Raw genomic sequence first — 20,407 nt, 5'->3', positions numbered from 1 at the left:
ACGGGTTTTTAGCATGAAGGCGCCTTCATTTAGGTTATCAGATTGGTGATCTGTTTCTTCCTTCAAAAGCCGCCATGGCAAATGATCTGATCCAATCGTGTTATCTCAAGCAGTTACCACTTTGTCCTTAATGCCTAGTGAGAAAGTCCAACATTTGGCAATGTAACTTAACTTATTTTCATGAACTGTCAGAGTTTGCTAACACTTCTGTAAGCCCCCAAAGCTGTATTATTATTTTTTTTAAAGTAAATATATTTTACAATGACGGAGCAAAGTCCACCATGCTCTGTCACTGCAGACTTTTAAGGCCTTGAAAACATACGATTTTACTGTGTCCTTCTCTTGAAATGACTGCTGCTGTTGCTGTTATTGCTGCTGTAGTTGTGCTGGTTTTATTGTAGGTTTCTATTGCGATTTTATTGGGTTTATATTTTTATTGCTTTTAATATTTTAACTGTTTTTATGCATTTCATTCCTGTGAGCCACCTTGGGAGGGCTTCTGCCCTGAAAGGTGGCCAAGAATTTTTTAAAATAAATAAAACAAATTTTCAAAGGGGTCAAAGGGGAGAAATCTGCTGTATTCCAGTGATAAAACACTGCCTTACTTTCAGCTGTTCCCAGCTACATACTTCGTTTCCAAGGGCTGTATCTTATTTGACACTAGTGCTAATGGTAGTGCTGGGATAAGCAACATCTAGCTCAATGTCAATAGCGTCTGCTGGCACAACAGGTTTTCTGGGGAAACCGTTGTGCTAGAGGTTGCTTATGCTAGCACAGTGTAGTTTACATTACTTCTAGTGTCTAAATAAGATAGTGGCCCTAGATTGCAATCCTGCATATATTTACTTGGGGCTAAGCTCCACTACACTTAATGGTACATACTGCTGAATAAACATGTGTAGATTCAACTTGTAAAGCACATTGAGCATTTGTTTAACACTGGTTCTTTTTTAGCCAGCTGAAATGCAACCTTTACATTTTAATTAGAAATACAAGCAATCTCTTACAAAGAAGTTTTATAATTTAAACGACTAGCCCTCAAAGAAAAGGAGAGAAATATTCAGCTCGTGTTTAATTCTTTTTTTCATCCCACATTTTAAAGAAATTGTTCAATTTATTCCAACACAGTTAGGAAAAACACTTTCAGTTTTAACATTTCTCAGTGACTGCAAAGGTTACAGACCAAAAGAGAGTTCAACGGTCCATTCGCTCAGTCTTGTTTTCAAGCTGGAATGCGTGCCTGCTGCAATTGATTAGCATAAATAATATAACTAAATAAAAGTATTCTCCCACAGAATGAATGGATTGGCTGCCTCCATCTCCACACCTTTAGAATTTGACTTAATCAGCACAAAAACTTAAATACCTCACCAGAGCAGGGGGCCTCTCACCATAATTACTCTCATGAGTGGATTTGTCAAAGCCTGATCCTGATCATACTTCCATCTCTTGAATCCTTCAACCACAGGTGGTGCAATTACACAGAAAAAAATAAGAGAAACATCAGAAGGTGCCAACGCATTTTGAGCTTTCTGCTCTTTTTCAGGGCTGTTATAATGCAAAAATACATAAATTTGATTCATATTTGTTATGAGGTTGATTCCTAAAGAGACCAGTAAATTGGGTTTTTGGCTGCATAAAAACTGATGATACAAAGATATAATCTCCTTAGTTACTTGAAAGAATGTTGCTTCTCTTCAGAAAAAAATCTTAAGCTTGAAACTTGATATGGCCTTTTTATATACAAAGTATTGGGTTTGGAAGTGCTGTTGTGAAAGAGGTGGGACATGTTCTTACTCCTTTGATTCTTTGGTTTTCCCTCATGTTTGGAGAGAATTAAGTCTTTGTGGTGGCATGAAAGGGGAGCAGGAGGGAAGAGAGGGTTTCTTTTCCTTAATTTTTGCAGAGAGCAATACCACATCCAAAGCATTTGAAAGCGATCAAGTCACTGTTAACAACATGCTTGTGCATAAAATACTGACAATTTACTGTGATGCCCAATATATTTTTTGGATATTTTTCTGGTGTCATGTAATTTGTTTTTGCTCTTTAATGTGTATGTGCACGGTTATGGGTGGCGCAGTTATTCTTAATTAGACATTTCTTTGCTTCCAGCTTATTGGCTATATAAGTGCATAGTTTGGTTCTTAGTAAAGCTGATTTAAGAACTGAGAAATGTAAAGTCAGCATTTGCTTTGATATTTGCAGATCTTGCCTTACCCAGTGTATCATAATGCAAGGTTCCAATGACCATACATATGTAAGAGTAACTCATCACCTACTTCCAGCACTTTAGAGATGGATACTGCACTTGGTCAGAGATGTAAAATTTCTGGAAACTTTGAAGATATGGAGGAGAAACTTCTTTCTTATTTTCTGAAAATACTGAACATTTTTTGAGGAAACTGAAATATATGCAGTGCTTACTTTCTTATGATACCTAAACCTTTACAAGTTACGAACATGAAATGTACCATGTATATGAACATAGGACATAAAACTGCTGCAGTTCTGAAAATTTAAAATGTCGGTACCATAGTTTTATTCAAGCAATAATCACAAATATACGTATTGTTAGAGATGAAACTGCAGCCTGCTGCAGCCTAATGTACCTAAGACATATTTATATATTCGCAGCAAAACAAAATAAATACATATTATGGTTTTCGGGTATTATTAAATCTTATGAATACATTTTACCCACTGTAGAATAAAGGTTTATTAGTATTTTCAAATATGCACTATTTTGACATGAATAAAACAAACATTGAGTCTATGTTCCTAATAACAGGTGGCAGTAAAATATTATCTAAAATACATATCTGTTTATATGTGTTTATAAGTATTCAAAGATATCATGCCAAATGGAATCAGAATTTTAAAAGATGATCCCAGGCAGATGGCATTTTTTTGTATAAGAAAGGTTCACAAGCAGTTAATTATGAAGAAAATGGTTTCAAAATGGCATCGCAATAATATATGACCCCATGGAGCATCTGTAACATTTACAACCATGACTCAGGAAGGTGTTGGCACTGTCAAACTTCCAAATATGATTTTATACACATGTGGTAATGTGACAGAATGGTAGAGTTTGGGAAAGTGATTATTGAAGTTAATAATATTGTAATTCAGCTGTAAGTACCACCTAATTCTTTGTCTGCTTAATTATGTTAAAAACACAGCACTGACAATATTATGTGAACCAATACTGTATCTGTTAATAGCCGCTAGAATAATAATTAAATAATTAAACAGTGCTTAATAATTAAACATTTGGGGAATGAATATAGACCAAAAATAAAGGATTATTTGGGATATAAAGGCTTTAGTTAAATGTGTATCAAAACCCAGTGTCTAAATAGAATAAAATTTCAGAAATATGGAGTCTGGTGATTAATTATATAACTAACCTGTCCTTGGTTAACATGTGAGCATATTTTGGCCAATTTGATTTAATCTACTATAATGCTTTTGTAGTCTTTCCGCTTGCTTGTAGTATTTATATTGTTCTTGTTGCTATTTGATGTTTAATGAATGTGTATTTTTAAACAATGCAATAGGTTTTGCCAGTTGAAAAAATAAGGGGAAATATTAGTTGAAAATCATTAATGTAGCTAACAGGAAGGTTTTTATTTTCTAGGCCTAAAAACAGTTATGTATATTCAAGCCTGATTTTGCACAAATGGATTAAAGTTTAGGTAAAAAAAAGAAATCTCAGAAAATAAACATTCCTACAATGTAATGAAGGAGTGGTAATGACCCTGGATATTCAGTTATGCTTTATAATGATGATATACAATTATTTATTCACAAGCTGCAGTCTTATGTACATTTAATTGAGAGTGAGACTCATTAAACTCAGTGGGGCTTGCTTCTGAGCAAACATGTAGTCTGCAAGTGTCCAAAGTAACTGTAGAGAAAATTAGGCATCCTGAACTGCTGTTTGTTTTACTTTTATGAAATGGAGCTTGATATATATATATATATATATATATGTATATATTTGCATACGCAAATTTCTTTACTTGGTGTGAAAGATCCATTGTTCTGATTCTGAACTTTCACTTTAACCTTCACAGACATTTGAAAATGGAATGGAATGAATTGAAAGAAATTTCTTTCACATCTTAGTGATTCTTTTCCTTGATTCTTTGTCAAACATTCATCAGTTTTATATCACTTGATGCAGAAGATGTAGGAATACAAGGCAAGAGAAGAGCAGGAGGAGGCTGTGGCTGTCTTGTACAAGGCCTTGCCTTCATATCACAGGAAAAAAAATATTCTTGGCAGATCTGGAACGTTTGGAAGTACTTAACAAACTTTGTCCTCAGAGTGTTGTTTGTGCAGACAATGCAGAACATAGAAAGCTGCCTTATACCATATCAGGTTATTTGTCCATCTAGTCCATGACTGTTTACTTTGACTGGTGGTGGCTCTCCAGGGTCTCCGGCAGAGGTCTTTCCCATTACCTGCCACATGGTCCTTTAAAAAAAAAAAAAAATGGAGATGCCAGGGATTGAACCTGTGTGTTTCTTCAAAGTATAAACTTTAATTTCCTCCCCCTTTGTAAGGTGGTATTTTGAAAGCTACCATTTCAAAATCAAGTATTCCCCTTAGGGTATAGTATGCCAGATTTATTGTTTTCTGGTCAACAGAAAAACATCATGTCAAAGATGACAGTTAGTTATGAAAAGGGAAGCATGATGGATCATTATAGTTTCAAGTATTGTCTAACTGCACTATGATTTGAGCATTCAATTTCAGGGGAAGAGATTAATCTGTGTATGTACTTTTGTGTATTTTAATGTAAATAAGACCTGTAAAATTCACTGTTTTCTTCTTGCAGAAAAGATGAAAAGGAATATGCATTGAAGCAGATTGAAGGTACAGGGATATCCATGTCGGCATGTAGAGAAATAGCAGTAAGTGGTGATAAAATGCTTAAATACTTTTCCATTTAATGGGTGTGGCTGGAATCCAACTAGTTCCCTTTCCTTCTACTCTCTGAAGCCCTCTGGCCCTCCAGAGCAGATTTGGGTGGCTGCAGGGGAGGGGGGGGGGATAACTGAAAATCATGCCCCTCCCCATTCCACTGATGAAAGCCTTCCTCCAGTGTAGGGAAACTAGTTGGATTCCACCCTATGTATATTTAATTCCCTTTCAAGTATAATATTGAACTATTTTAAAATATTGGGTTAAACTGTATTTACTAATTATATGGTGCATTATTGGTATATCTTATATAGTAACTATTTTACTTGCTATAAAAGCTAACAAAATGCTTTCCACTCACCTAATAATTGAATAATATCACCCTTCTCTTTCATACATCAATGTACACCACTTGATTATACAACACTTCATGGGTTGACACACTTGTTTCTTTCAGGGTGGTTTGTTGTGATGTCTGAGCCTGGCATACAAGCCACCCTGAGAACTCATGGCTTGTTGCTTGGTTGTTCAGGGTGGCTTGTTCTCAGGGTGGCTTGTTGTGATATGTGAACTTGTCAGAGTTGCTTTTGCATGGCTTTTTGGAAGGGTCTACAGAGATGCCTGGCAAGAGTGGCAAAAAACTCAGTCACTCCTTGCAATCTTGCTAGTGCTTCATCATGCCTCCATCCTCCCTTGCCATCCACCACTCCTCCGATACATTGTCTCCTCTCTAGATAGTGACATCTTTTTTTCCGCCTTTGGGAAGTTCTGTGCAAATTTAACTTCCCCCACCTTCGGGGAAATTTGGGAAAATGTAACTCTTTTTAAAAACTTCCGAGGAGATTTGCGCAGATCTGCAGTAACTACTGTGCTTTTTTGTAGTGACTGTGCTTTAGCGATTTTGCTCAAATCTCCCTGAAAGTTTTTTTTAAAAGGAAGTAAGTTAAATATGCGTAAATCTACCCAAAGGTGAAAAAAAAATCTACAAAATAAACTCTACTCCTCTAATGAGCATGCTTGTGCTCATTAGCTGTGTAGTGGAGTAGCCTACTGAGGTTGTGATGCAAAGGTCTATGGCATATATGCTGGGAGTGGGCAGGAAGACTAAGGGATCAAGAAGCAAGCTACAGAGCGCCTGATTGGCTGTCAGGAGTAACATGGGTTACCGAGAAAACAACCAACCCACCATGGCTTATTTTCAGGGTGGCTTATTGTGATAAGTGGGCTGACTCCTTTGGAAAGTGTTGCCATTGAGATGATCTTAGTTGACACAAGAACACCATCTAGGGTATTAGGTCTGTGATGAGTTATTTACATATACTAACTTCTACATGGTAGCCTACATGGTAATCTGTTGCAGCAAAACACTAAAACAAACAAACCCAGAAGAGTCTTGTGGCACCTTCAAGGACTAACAGATTTAATACTGCATAGACATTTGTAGGCTTGAGTCCACTTCATCAAAATCACTTTATATAGGAAACATCAAGTGATATATCAACCAGCCCTAAGAAAATTAACAACAATAACTATGTACAGACACCTTATTTCTAGTGTTTAGGAAATGTGCAGACTTGATGGAGCTTTTACAGTGAGAATAGTCATTACAAATTCAAGCCTAGTCAAGAAGTGGTCATGATGGGGGAAGAGAGAAGGGATGCTGTCCAACCGCTACAGGCTATTTAGAGAACTTGCATCAGTGTTCACAGATATGGAGGTACAAGTTATCAATATAGGTGACCTGCCTTTGTTCACAACCCTAGAAGCACCTTTTGTAATTTTCCAAGCAACGTTTTGAATTCCGCATTTTTCTGTTGTCTTTGCTTTGAAGAACATCGCAGAGAAAGAAATATTCTTCATTTGCTTCTTACCAACGAAGTTGTTTTATTTGCTCGGTTTGCATGACAAAACAAACCAAGTTTTTTTTTTAAACCCTGGGTTGTTGTGAAGGTGGGAGCATGCTACCAGATCGCTCCTCCTACAGGCAGTAGCAACTAAATAACTCAGGGATGCACTGTCCCTGTGTTGCTCATTGTTACGTGCGAATCAGAACTCTAGCTTGTCTCCCCCTCTACAAGCCAGAGAAAATGCAGCCATGCCTACTAAGCTTGTTTCGAAACCATCTGGGTTGGGTAATAAGCTCGTTTCGAAACCATTTGGCTGGGTAATGAAGATAATGGCCTGATTTGCACATCACAACAACCCAGGTTTTTTTAAAAACTCGTGGGTTGTGAACAAGTTGAGCTTACTGGTACACACCACCTCATCACTCCCAGTATGAGTGGGAGGAGTTAAACAGCCCAGTGATATGTGAACCAGGAACTCTGACTTGTCTGTCCTCTGACAAGTCAGAGAAATAACTCACAATAACCCAATGTTGTTGGGTTATGTTTCCTGCTTTGCCATTGGGTATCACTGGATATTCACAGACCTTTCATTGGAAAAAAGAGGTGTTAACAACCTTTATATGGGCTGCTTCCAGATGGAGGCTTTTTTAGTGACCACAGCTACATCTGATGTGGTGCAGTGATTGTACTATAGCATTGCTCACTGCACCTGTTTTCAGTCCCCACTAGTCTTTTGCCAGTCTTGTACAAATGGGTGTGATTTTAATGGCTATGAGGACACAGTCTGCACTCTCAGGAGGAAACAGTTACACTGTAGGCTGTTCTATATCACAGTGTGCCTGTACTACATAGGTAAGAATTCTGTCACACCTTAAGTGGCTACAATGCTCAAAATAGGAGCACAAAGAATCTTTTTTGTGATGGGACAATCAAACCTGTAAACAATTTTATCCTCTTTTCCTCTGTGTTTACACTTTCTCTGGATATGCAGTTGGCCCTGGTCTTGGATATAAAGGCTGCACTGCTTGTAGTCCAGTTACGAAGCCTGCTCTTCTTAATGGAATCACATAAAGAAGGAACCTCGTGCTAAGGCTTCTCATAGCTCCATTGAGAAGAAAAATCAATCTGAAGAATAAGGTGGATTTTTTTCTTTCAGCTTAAAGGTCTGGGAGTAATTTGAAAAAGGATCAGGCAATAGTTCAGCTGAGCAGTCTTCTGCTAAATGTTTGGCAGATCAGTTAAGAGAGATAACGCCTTGACTTGAACTTCAGTTAATTGATTAAAGGCTGCTACAATATTGGTACATAACATTGTATCCAGTTGGTGGCCCTCTGATGACAGAAGGCTTTCCACTAAACTCTGTGGGGCTTTTCTTCTGAATAAACATGCAGCTGAAGAGAGTTTAGTAAAGAATGATTTAAAAAACTGTTGCAGAGCATTTGGTACCACTCTATTTTGAACAGAAAACAATTTGTAGCTTGGTGCTTCTTGAGCATGTGCCATTGTTGGAATGAACCTTGTGGAAATGTTTCCATATGTAATTAGGCAAGATTACACAATTTTGGATTCAGTGTATAAAATGAGTGCTGCTCCCTGTTTTTGTAGCTGGAGGTATTGAAATAACTGAAACATGTAAGGTATTTTAAAAAGAAGCTTTATGTTTATTGGCATAAGGGTGTGTGTTCATTTGTCTTTTTCATTATTATAAAAATGGTCGTTCAGTGTAAGGCATTTAGCAGAATTATTAACTATTTCTGACTTGCATGCCATTGGTAAAATAAGAAATGCTAGTTGAATATGCCGTCAAATACAAAGAATTCTTTTCCTTTCATTATATCCTACAGACACCTCTCTTGGTGCTTACCAGGTTCCCTGCCTCTCTGGATTTGTTGGTTTTTTTTAAGCAAGAAAATTGATTTAATTTTTGGTTTAAAATGAGAGGTTGGCATGTGTGAAGCATCAGTCTCCAGTTCCATCTTTGTTTCCAGGAATGCCCGTGGGGCCCAGAAGTGTTCTTAGAAAACAAAAATGGTAGGCAGCTGCAGCCCAGTACTTCATTTTGTAGCATGTCCAGCAAAAATGGAAAGGTACATTGTGGGGTGGAAGGGGTGTCCTGAAGAGGGGCTAGATGGGTTAGTGGGTAGCGAGTTGGGTGTTTTGTCTATGATGGAGGACGCGCACGTGTGTGTGTTATGGTGTGCGTTATGGTGTGCGTTAGCTGTTATTGTTTGTTTTGGTATGGGATGTCTTTTGCCTAGGTTTGTGTGTGTATGTGGTTTACCTCCGTTTTGTATGTGTATGTTTCTCTGAACATCACCAATTTGCCTTTTGTAAAATGGGCATTGCTGTTGAAGCAGAAGACTGGATTCAAAAGAGTGGGTTTGTATTTTCTAACCTCTGCCTTGTAATTAGGTTCTTTGGCAAGTTATTTTTCTTTTCGCTTCACCAGTTTACTTCCTTGGAAATGGTGTTTTGTGACTGGCCATGCCTACCATGGCAGCCATTTTGGGAATGGGCAAGCTCCACCATGGCAGCCATTTTGTGGGAGTGCTCACAGTGGGCTTTCAAATTTCCAAATGAACCCATTAGAAGGATCTTTTGCTCCCATTCACTTCTGAATTTATAACCCAATACAATAACCCAGGGACTGGCAACATGGGACCCACAAGTGCACTGGTAACTGCCTCAGCTGTGCCCACCACCTTCTTCCGCCTGCCATGCACTTCCCTCAGCCCTTTCCTGGGTTCTCCCCACCCTTCTCCACTTCTGCCTACTTCCCTATTGTTGCGATTCTGAAGCCCTAAGCAGGAAGCAAGCAGATGGGTGATGTCCGCTGCCTCTTCTTCTCCCTATTTGCCAACTTCAGAATTCCTCATTAGGGCTACAGCGCTTCTGAGGTGAGTGCAGAGGCAGGCAGTGGGGGGGCAATCTGGGTGAGGGCTAGGGAAGGTGCATGGGGTGTGTGTGAGGAAAGTATGTGGGAGAGGATGGGGAGAATCCGGGGTGGGGGTGGGGGGAGACAAGTGAAAATGTCAAATGTGCCTGCAGGGCTGAAAAGATTGCCTACCTCTGCGATAATCTTTCTGTAATTTCTGTGAGACGTCAGGAAACAATGGGTAGGATCCAACAGTGACCTAGCACTGGCAATCAGCACCACCTGTCCTGGTGTGCGTGTGGCTGGCCCTGCCATCACTGGCACATGCACAGCCCCTAGCACCAGCGGTGGTGATGTAGCACTTCCGGGGACAAGCCCTCAAATGACCAGAAATGTTCATTTCTGGAAGTTGCGACCTGCCCCTTCCAGAAACGTATGTTTCTGGCCATTTGGGGGCTTACCCCCAGAAGCGGTACATCAGTGCCACCAGTGGCAGGAGCTGTGCCTGCCCTGGGTTCAGTGGTGCTGGCCGCCAGCAGTAGGGTACCATTGGATCCTACCCAGTAAAAACAAGCTCATAAATCTGAACCCCTAGTTTTTATGGTGGGAGAAGGGATATATGGCTTCCACTCCTTGAATATGAAGAAAGAATTCTTACTTCTAAAGTGCATATACCCAAATTTAAAATCTTAAATGTTATGAACTTAGGAATGCCTATTTCTAGGCATGATTTGAAATACAAATTCAAAAATTTTCTGTGCTATAGTAGGAATAGCCCCAAATGGTGGAAAATATTAAAATTGGGCATACTCAGGCACAGCTTTCCCCAGCTAGCACCATATGGATGTGCCAGACTACAGTTCCCATAATCCCCAATCAGCAGGTGCTATCCGGAGATGATTGGGGTTGTAGTCTGGCACATCTGAAGCGTGCCAGGCTGGTGAAGGGTGATCTAGCACTTCACTGCTCTCAGTGGGAGAGGTCTACTTATGTTTCACCTCCCAGTGTGGTGTGTAAGTAACTTTAGCTGAATTTTTTTGTGTAAGTAACTTTAGCTAAATGATGAGCGCAGAATGTGTGTGTTGAGTTGTTTATATTAATTTTTTTAAATGCACTTCAGTAGTTTCAAGGGTTATAGAATAGCAACTAATTGGTTTTAGCGGAAATCAGAAGGCGTTTACTTCTTGGGAGGAGAGCAATGACAAATCTTGATAAAATAGTTAAGAGCAGAGACATCACACTGACAACAAAGGTCCGCATAGTTCAAGCAATGGTATTCCCCGTAGTAACCTATGGCTGCGAGAGCTGGACCATAAGGAAGGCTGAGTGAAGGAATAGAGATGCTTTTTAACTGTGGTGCTGGAGGAAAATTGTGAGAGTGCCTTGGACTGCAAGAAGATCAAACCAGTCCATACTCCAGGAAATAAAGCCAGACTGCTCACTTGAGGGAATGATATTAAAGGCAAAACTGAAGTACTCTGGCCACATAATGAGAAGACAGGATACCCTGGAGAGGATGCTAATGCTAGGGCAAGTGGAAGGCAAAAGGAAGAGGGGCCGACGAAGGGCAAGATGGATGGATGATATTCTGGAGGTGACGGACTTGACCTTGGGGGAGCTGGGGGTGGCAACGTCCGACAGGAAGCTCTGGCGTGGGCTGGTCTATGAAGTCACGAAGAGTCGGAAGCGACTGAACAAATAAACAACAAACATCATTCAGTGGCATGGATAATTGGGAAATATATGGCTATCATGTTGTTAATTTCTGACATTTCAAACAGATTTTGTGGCAAAAACTAAGGGTTGTATACAGTGTTAGTCTGAATGGGACTTAAGTTTCAGTAACATTTTATACATCCCTAAGTGCTGACTTAATGCATGTTAAAATTTAAATGTCAGAAAACAATGAAATACAAAATGACTATTCCTCCCTGTACTGTCTCCAGCATGATTATATTGAGATGAACATGTTCTACTTAACATGAGATTTTAAAAGAATTGAAAGCTGTATAAAACAGACTTTCTGTTTAACATATGAAATATAAAGATGTAAAAAGGAGGTGCACGTACTTAAGTGAAAATCCCCAGGTTTAACATTTTGTAGAGAAGAAAATGAAGGTTGTATACTTCTGTACCTTTTGTACCTTGATGATATGCAATATTTGAACACTGAATGTGTCTAATAAGTGTTTTGGGAACTGAGTATAGGGATCTCTCTTTCTTCTACTTGCTCATGTTGCATGACACAATGAAGGCTTGGATAAAAATATAATGAAGACTGATTTCTAGGTATTTTCCATTCTTCTGTTTCACCTATCATAAGCTTTGTAAAAAGGAAGGTTAGAACAACTTTCCTGAGAGCCTTGAACAATTATTATACTGCAGCGTAATAAGCTCTAGCATTATCATTTTTCTTTGGGCAATATGAAGAAATTCACCATTTGTTGTTGCCAGAAAAAGCTAATCTTTTGTCCCTTATTTTGAAAATCCCAGTTCTTAAGAATGAGTTCTTTACCAATGTTGAACAAATTTCATTTGGGTAATATTTTAGTACTAGCAATATTTTGGTTCCAACATTTGGTTCCACGCGCGCGCGCGCGCACACACACACACACACACATTGTTGGTCTTCTAAGTCACCGCAGTTTTAGTTTTTGGAAGACACTTTAATATGGTTGCATATTTTGTTGATTTTCTTATTTAGTGTTTTGGAAAGCATTTGCACCCTTGCAATCAGTGGATGTCAGGGAGTACTTATGTCATATACAAATTACAACACCTCTCTTGTTTCTCATGGTCACTTAGATTGCCCGAGTGTGTTACAGTTCTTTCTCTGCTACCTTTTAACTTTGCAGTGGTCACTATTATTGTGCACCTAAACACTTCAGGTTTTGATTTAGGAATAAGCAAGTGCTAACTTTGGGTGAAGCTAGTAACACAGTAATTAAGTGTGCCTTCCAGCTATCAGTAAAACTGCCAGACTTATTTATACTCTTTCTGTGGAACCCATGGAATAAAAGCACAATGCTAATTGTCTCATTTCCTTTATTTGAATCAAAGCATAATCCTTTTAAAGCCATTTGAAATATGTTTGTTTAAGAAGAATGCAGTTTAGTAATGCCAGAACATTTTCAGATCCTGAAATGAAATTATTTATAGAACAATTGCCTTTCAAAATGCTTGATAGGGAACAAGGGTGTTAACATGACTTGAGCAATTGTAGCAAAAAAACAAAAAAAGCAACAACCAACAACAGTACATAGAAAAACAGTATTAAAATGTAAACATTCAGAAAGCATGCAGGTATTCCTTGTAAAAAAAAAATCAAAGAAAAAAATCAAAGGGCATCACAGCTGTGTTGCTCAGTTTCAGGTGTCTGAATACTATTTGTTCCTCTAGGCCAGGAGTCGGGAACCATGCCCGAGGGCTGGGTTCCATTTGGGGGGAATTCTCAGGGGGCTACATTCCAGTGGTGGGTAGGGCTAAAAAAATCCAACCCCCTGCAGTTCCACAGTGTTACCAATTTATAGTAGGAAGCATATCTACTCAGAAGTAGGCATGGCTAGCATGTCTCCTGAGAAGTAAGCAGGACAAGCCACTGCAGGGCAAGGCTCAGAAGAAAACAGGACAAGCCTTTGCAGAATAAAGCTCAGAAGGCAGCAGGACTGAACCAATCAGCAGCTTCTACTCCTGGCCTTTGCCCCCTTGCCTTGGATGGAAAAGCTCTTATCTCTAGTCAGCAGCTGATCAGAGATAAGTGTTTTCCCCTGGCTAAACATTGAGAAAGGAATCTTTTTTCAGTGCTAAGAAGGAAAAAGCACTTATCTCCAATCAGCAGCTGATTGTAGATTAGAGCTATTTCTTCTGTGACAAAGGAGGAGGGGCCAGGAGAAGAAGCTGCCAGGCTGGAGGTTACTGTCTCTGCTCTAGGCAGTAGATGGCCATTCTTAGTTGGCGGGAGTGATTTGTTATTTTAATTCTAATGTACTATTCACTGAGACTCTTGCATACCAACTAGTCGCACAACCCCTGAGTGGTTGGCATCCAGGCTATAAGAAAGTGTTGTAGCATTCAATGATGTTTTTACAATAGACCTCTACTTCTTGCACCCTTGGAAAAAAATTATGTTTTTGAAGTGCTGAAACTACTATTGGTATGCACACTAATATTTTTAAATAAGAATTCTTACAATTTCATAAATAGCTGCCAGATGTGCTTATCAAAGGAGAGACCATCTTTAATGCTTTCTTTTTTTATGTTAGGGTAATGCATCAGAAAGGGGCCGCGGTGGCTTAGTGGTTAAGACGCTGAACTGCAGACTGGAAGGTCGGCAGGACAGCAGTTCAAGACCCGAGTGCTGCGTGACAGAGTGAGCTCCCGTCTTCAGTCCCAGCTTCTGCCAACCTAGCAATTCGAAAGCAAGAAATTGCAAGTAGATAAATAGGTACCGCTTCGGCGGGAAAGGTAACAGCGTTCCGTGCACCTCGGTGTTCAGTCATGCCGGCCACATGACCATGGAGGCGTCTTCGGACAGTGCTGGCTCTTCGGCTTAGAAATGGAGATGAGCACCACACCCTAGAGTCGGACACGACTGGTTGGGGACATCTTTACCTTTTTAATGCATCAGAACCAAAATAGTCTTTAAAAAAAACTTGACACGCTCGTAGCCTCACTGATTTAAAAATAGCCTCCACCAGATAATCAACTAAAATGTTATACCAAATATATTAAAGCTCGGAGCTTTCTAATTGAAACTTTTACAGACTTAGAAATGAATTTATTTCCTCTCTGTATGGCTTGTTTTCTCTTATATGAGTGAGTATGTTGCTTCACTGCTCTGATTTTTCTTTCCTCATGAAACAAATGTGAACTTTGAAGAATATAGGAGCATTTGAAGGAGATTTTTCTTTGTGATTTGTCATTGATTCCACCACAAAAGTACTCCTTGAATGTTTGCATCCAAACATCACAAAAGACATTAGATAATTTATAGGAATATTTTAAAATATTACTGCATGCCCAATTTAACAGACACTCGTTATGTCTGAAAGTGCTCCATATTGCACAACATTTAGTAGTTTTTAATACAAATACATAATACATTGAACATTTGCTAAAAATCAAGATAGATAAATGCGTTGTACAGCAGTGAGTGCTATTTCCCAAGGGTTGCATTTAAGAATGCAGGTCCCAGTTTCTTGATTTAAATGGTAACTCAATGAAAGGAATAAACAGCAAATTTATTTCTCTCTTAATTTTTAAGTCATTGTGAAATGGCAGGTAAAACAATAACGTTCCTGAACTTCATGCTAACCCTCCTTTGGGTTCAGAGTGCAACAACATATTGCAAGGGTGATTTTAAAATCATTTAAACATCCATGTATTTATTTACCAAATCTTCAGTAATACTACTATGTTTTTAATAATCAACCAAACAAAATGATGCTTTTGATTTAATTTGATAAGCTTGTTTGCAATGTATTAATAATCCAAACACTGAAGTATTAGAATGAAATTTGGCTCACACATTGAGGGCACAGTTCTGTATTTCAAATTTGAATACTAGTTCAACCTCCGTGGCTGTTTTCAGATGGGGAGAAGAGAATGCAAAATATAAAGTAGCACGATATCTTTCTTCAACATTGAGACATCAGTCTGAAATCTGGTGTGCACACTCAGGACAACATTCTACATTTCAAGTAAGAAACCCAGATTGACCCCCACAGAGATTTTCAAAACTATTTGTGTGGAAAGGATGAAATGTAAAATAGATCATAATGCAACTTCTAAAGTGAGGTCTCTTGAACATGGATTTAGATATAATTATTGGTAGACATAAAGTATATCACAGACCAAAACCTTTTGAAATATCCAACAGTAATTGCCTATTTTTGTGAAGAAACTAATGTTAAATGTGAAACAGCTCATTCGTTAACTGTATGGGACGTGTAAAATGATGGCTGACCTTGGTGAGACACAACAGGGGATGACACCGCTCTCTTAGGCATCCTGTTCCAAAGATCAATGCATTCCAAGGCAACAGTGGCTCTTGACCTTTTACTTGCCTTCCAAAGGGTCTGAAGCAGGACAGAGAGGTGCCTTGGTTTGCCAAGTGAAGTGAAGCCTTTGGTTTAACTTGCCTGTTGGCATTCTGTTTGTAAGTTTATTTGTAATTCTTGTTGAACATGGAGATATCAAAATGAAATTTGTTTAAACCTGGTCTTGACCCCTGCACTAATTTCAAACAAACACCACCATTTTCAAAACAGTCTGGAGCAAGCAAAGCCTCTGAAACACTGCCATATCACTCGAAGGGCCTTTTTGCATGTAATGATATACTATGGCTTTAGGGTTACATGTGCAAGTCTTCATAAACTTTGGCTTCCTGTATCCCCTCCCTTCTCCTCCTTCGTTACAGCCACAAGGAGATCAGAAGCATCCATTTCTGCTTTCCAACCAACCAGGGTTCCCTGTTATATCTGAACTTGGGTTGTTTAAACTATGGTTAGTTAAAATAAGCCAGGATCAAACCATAGTTTATGATCCTGGCTTAATCACTAGCCATAGTTTAAATTACATATGGGTAGTTCATGGGCTACATATTGCCCAACCCACTTTTCCCCACTGCCCAGCTGATCAGCCATCTGCTGGAGTTCAGGGGAAAAGATAGCTGTTTCCTTGCTGCTAATAGCAGCACCAGTGGGAAAACAGCAGTTCTGTATTGGGATCTCAAGGGGGAGGGAAAAGTTGCTTTCACCTCACCCCCTCCTAGCAATCCTGATGTTGATATTGCTGTTTCCTCACTGCAAATAGTAGAGAGGAAACTGATCTGGCTTGTGGTTGTGGGGGGTGGGGAAGAGGCTTTAACTTTCATCTCTCCCAGTGAACTCAATGCAGAGGTTGCTGTGTGTGGCCTCTGATCCACTAGCCAGGAGTGCATGCGGCCCTTGGGGTAAAAAAAAGTTGTTCATCCTTGGTTTAAACTAATCAGTTTCCTGAGTGCGGAAGTAATGAAGAACTCTGGTTAATCTAAAAGTGGAAGTGGGTGCGTTTGATCTCCTTGTGGCTGCACATAGCAGCTGAAGGAAGGTGCATGCGCACAGGAGCTCAAGGTTGTGCTGGCTCATACAGCTAAACCATAGCTTAGCATTATGTCCAAACATGGCATATGTCTCTTGAATGCACCTAAGGACTGCTTCCCATGATTGTAACAGTTTTCTCACACACAGTCAAATCTGTGTGCAATCATTACATATGATTTACATTTGGGTTTCACATTTTTGCTAAACACGTATGGTGGCCTTAAAATTAAACTAAGTACTTCTCGACATAGAGAGCCTGATTACAATCAATTCTGAAAACAGTGATCTACTGTTGAAACAGAACGCTGGCCAATTATTTTTGTCAAATGCCCCCTAATATGTGATTACCTACTCCTGTCAATATAATAACAGTAAACAAGCTTGACAGTGAACTTGTAATTCTTGTGCAGACATAGCACCCCTGACTGGGAGTACACAGTCTCATTTCTAGACAATATGGAGCAAATTCCCTTACTGTGGTTAAGAGATATAGGGAAACTACATAGCATTAACTACAGAACGCTCTCCATCAGCAGAATAGAAATTCTCCCAGCTCCTTGCATGCCCTCAAAATTGCCTCCAGAGGGTTGAGGGACCCTCCAGGGCAGATTTTGGGGGGACATGGAGGGGTTGCAGGGGAGAAGATAAGAGAATAAAGTTGTTGTGCGAATAGAAGTCCACTCATGCAACTTTGGATTCTGCCAATGGAGAGTATTTCTGATCACACTGGTAACCCTGCACTGAAGCCTGCCATAAGAACACATCGATCCTGTCTAATGAGGAAATCCGGAGTCTAGTGGCAGAGAGACTTTCGGTTTTATGTACATGAAAACTTCACAAGTATTTATTGCTAGCAGATGCCTATCTGTATGCATGTCCCTTGGAGTCAGAGTGGCTGCTCCAGATCACATCAGGGTTCCATGAATGTGCTATCCTAGTTGCAGGCAATGAGCATTCTTTTGTACTTTTCCTGATCTGGCAAGATGATACGTTTTTCTTTCTTTTCTTAACAAAACTATGTGTGCTAAATGAGAAGGCTTAAAAAAAACCCTCTTCCAGTTTGAAAACAGGAAAGTCGGACAGTATCTACCCCATTGTTTCTGTTTATATTTTTTGTTATCCTGAGTTTGTGCTATTGCCTTGGATATCATTTATTACTGAGAAGCTCAGCTAGTCATGATGGCTTATACATGCATATTCCCCTGTTTGTATTTCTGTTGACATCACCCTAGCATCAAATATGTCCAATATATTTTTTGTTCTGGGAGAGTCTACACGTGTAAGAAACCCTCAGCAGCTAGGAGTGAAAAGCTCCAACGTCCCCAATAATGGCTTAGTCCATTTCCCTATCATTACCTACATCAGCCATGCCTGAAGAGGACTGAAGATGACAACATGTTGTGTCCTGAGCCAATTACACCATCGTGTGTCTGAAGGCTGGTCAATGTCAGAGTAGCCTGTGCTCACTGTGAGTTTCAAAATAATCATGACCCACCCAGAAATGAAGTCCATTGTGTTCCCCTTACTCTGAAACAAAGTAAATATACTCACTCAGAATTATTTCTTCCTCTTCCTCCTGATATTGCTCTAAACCTATCCATTCTGCCTCTTCCATGCCCCACCCTATGCCACTAGAACACATTATTCTTGTTGTACTTACTCTCCAGACACTGCCCCACCATTTCCCTAGCACTTTTATCACTCCTTATTTAGCGAACCATAACTCTGTCTCCATCTTTTCTTGCTCTGTCATGGTTATTAGGAAAAGTTTACTGGTTTGGTGTTAGTGGCTGGTATGCTGATCTATCATTCTTCCTTTGGTAAAAATAATAATGGTAAAATAAACCTTGTATTATTCCTTCTTAATCTTTGTCAGCAAGCTAACTACCCTGCTGTAATCTAGCACAGTGTGCACCACATCTCTACAAAAGATATCAACATTTCTGGTTTCGTTGGGTACCCATGTTGATATAAGAGTTTGCATGCATATGTGAAATGACATTCAGCAACACTTAGTCTGTTTCCTCGTGGTTTTGTGGATAGATGTTTCAGCATTCTGCATCTGATTGGTGCATGTGCAAACTGAAGCTATCGGGGAGAGGTCAAGAACCTCAAGCCCAGAGGCCAAATCCAGCTTGCCTGGAATCCCCCAGATGATCATGCTCTCTTTCTCCAATAACTGATTGTTTGGTGGTTTCCTGGCTTTTGTGTAGTTCTTTCTCCATTTTAAAAGGTTGAAATTCTTCACCTAAGGTTTAGTTGCTGGCAGTGAGACCTTTTAAGCTGAAATATGCTGGTGTTTTTGGCCCAGCCCCTTTTGCCTTTGGCCCCACCCACCACTGGAACGTGCTGCCGCCCCCTAAATTCTCTGAAATTGAAATTGGCCCTTGAGTTGAAAGAGATTCAACATTTCTGCTATTGCTCAGACTTGGATTCCTGCATTGAGCAGAAGGTTGGACTCGATGGTCTTGTAGGCCCCTTCCAACCCTACTATTCTATGATTCTAGGGTTTGATCCAAAGAACCAAGAGCAGAAGGAAAATAGCCACCAGCGCTATACTACAAACTGAGTTCATGCAGTCTTGCAACTGGTAGATTCTATAGCAGTTCAGACACTTCTGCTTGTACAAGAGGTTGCACAGTCAGAACATTCTATTTAAATTTGGTTTCACTGTTCTGACTATTCACTGCTTATTGCGAGCAGAAGGGAACTTTTAGATACAACCCAATATTAATTTATGGAAGAAGGGGAGGGTAAACACTTATAATACTGGGAGGAGGAAATACATGAAAATAAGTACTGGATCAGTGAGGGACAACAGTAAAATGAGTACAACAAAAATGTTTGTCTGAAAACAGGATTAGTACCTCCTTTCAGTTCAGTATAGAAGCAAAAATTAAAATTAAAAATAGAGACACAGAAAAACATATTATATAAACATGGCACTATTTGAACGCTATACAAAATGGAATCAATCTCTCTCTCTCTCTCTCTCTCTCTCTCTCTCTCTCTCGTACTGAATAGATTTCAGGCAGAAATCTCTCACTGTCTGGACATCAACGTTCTTCATTTACAAATCCTGGCAGACTTAACAAGCAAGTTTGTCTTGTAGACTTAGAGGGGCTTCTGTTGCAAAAGTCAGGATTAACGCTATCCTGAAATCCCAAGTCATGTAATTTGAAATCCAACTGAAACACCACCATGTTAACCACCATGTCCTGGAGGTGGGAAGAAAAGACTTAACCTTAACGCCACTCAACCAAGCCAATAGAACCCCATCATAAGCATCTACTGCTGTGTGGATTGCTACTTCCAGGCAGTGGCTATTTGAGATGAGAGGTATTTCATTCATGTGCTTCAGTCGTCCTGGATCATTAGTAACAGCAATGGAGTTTCTTGTGGCCTTTTTGATTCCTGATCATCTGCATTGTGTTCAGATTGTTGATTTATAATGAGATTGTGTGAAAATGTTAAAATATTGTATCTATGGAGCTGAGTATGAAAAGTGTTTTAGTTTGATCATTAACACAAATTAATGGCTTATTGGACACACATCAAGTAGGCTATGCATTTTCTTAGTGTCTGGAAAAAGCATGGTCACAGTCTTCCTGTTTCTCTATAAACCATTACAGCTCTTCTCCAGGGTAGAATTAAGCAAGAGAGAAGCA

The 20,407-nt window shown here is 39.5% G+C and overlaps 1 protein-coding gene across 8 annotated transcripts in view; it reads left to right on the top strand.

Annotated features, from left to right (window-relative positions):
• Nucleotides 1-20,407, top strand: part of CDK19 (cyclin dependent kinase 19) — a 136,619-nt gene that overhangs the window by 30,613 nt on the left and 85,599 nt on the right. For all 8 annotated transcript variants that reach the window (XR_014786647.1, XM_084827293.1, XM_084827292.1 and 5 more), the window contains one exon: nucleotides 4,850-4,925. Coding sequence is in view for 7 of the 8 variants with exons in the window: in XM_084827293.1 (XP_084683419.1) it covers nucleotides 4,850-4,925 (76 nt within the window). In the remaining variant the exon portion in view is untranslated. The remainder of the gene's footprint in view (nucleotides 1-4,849; nucleotides 4,926-20,407) is intronic.

The sequence above is a fragment of the Heloderma suspectum genome, chromosome 1 (assembly GCF_057233095.1).
Source record: "Heloderma suspectum isolate Gila_16-S chromosome 1, 16-S_ref, whole genome shotgun sequence".
NCBI lineage: Eukaryota > Metazoa > Chordata > Lepidosauria > Squamata > Helodermatidae > Heloderma > Heloderma suspectum.
This window is presented reverse-complemented; position numbering and strand designations above follow the sequence as displayed.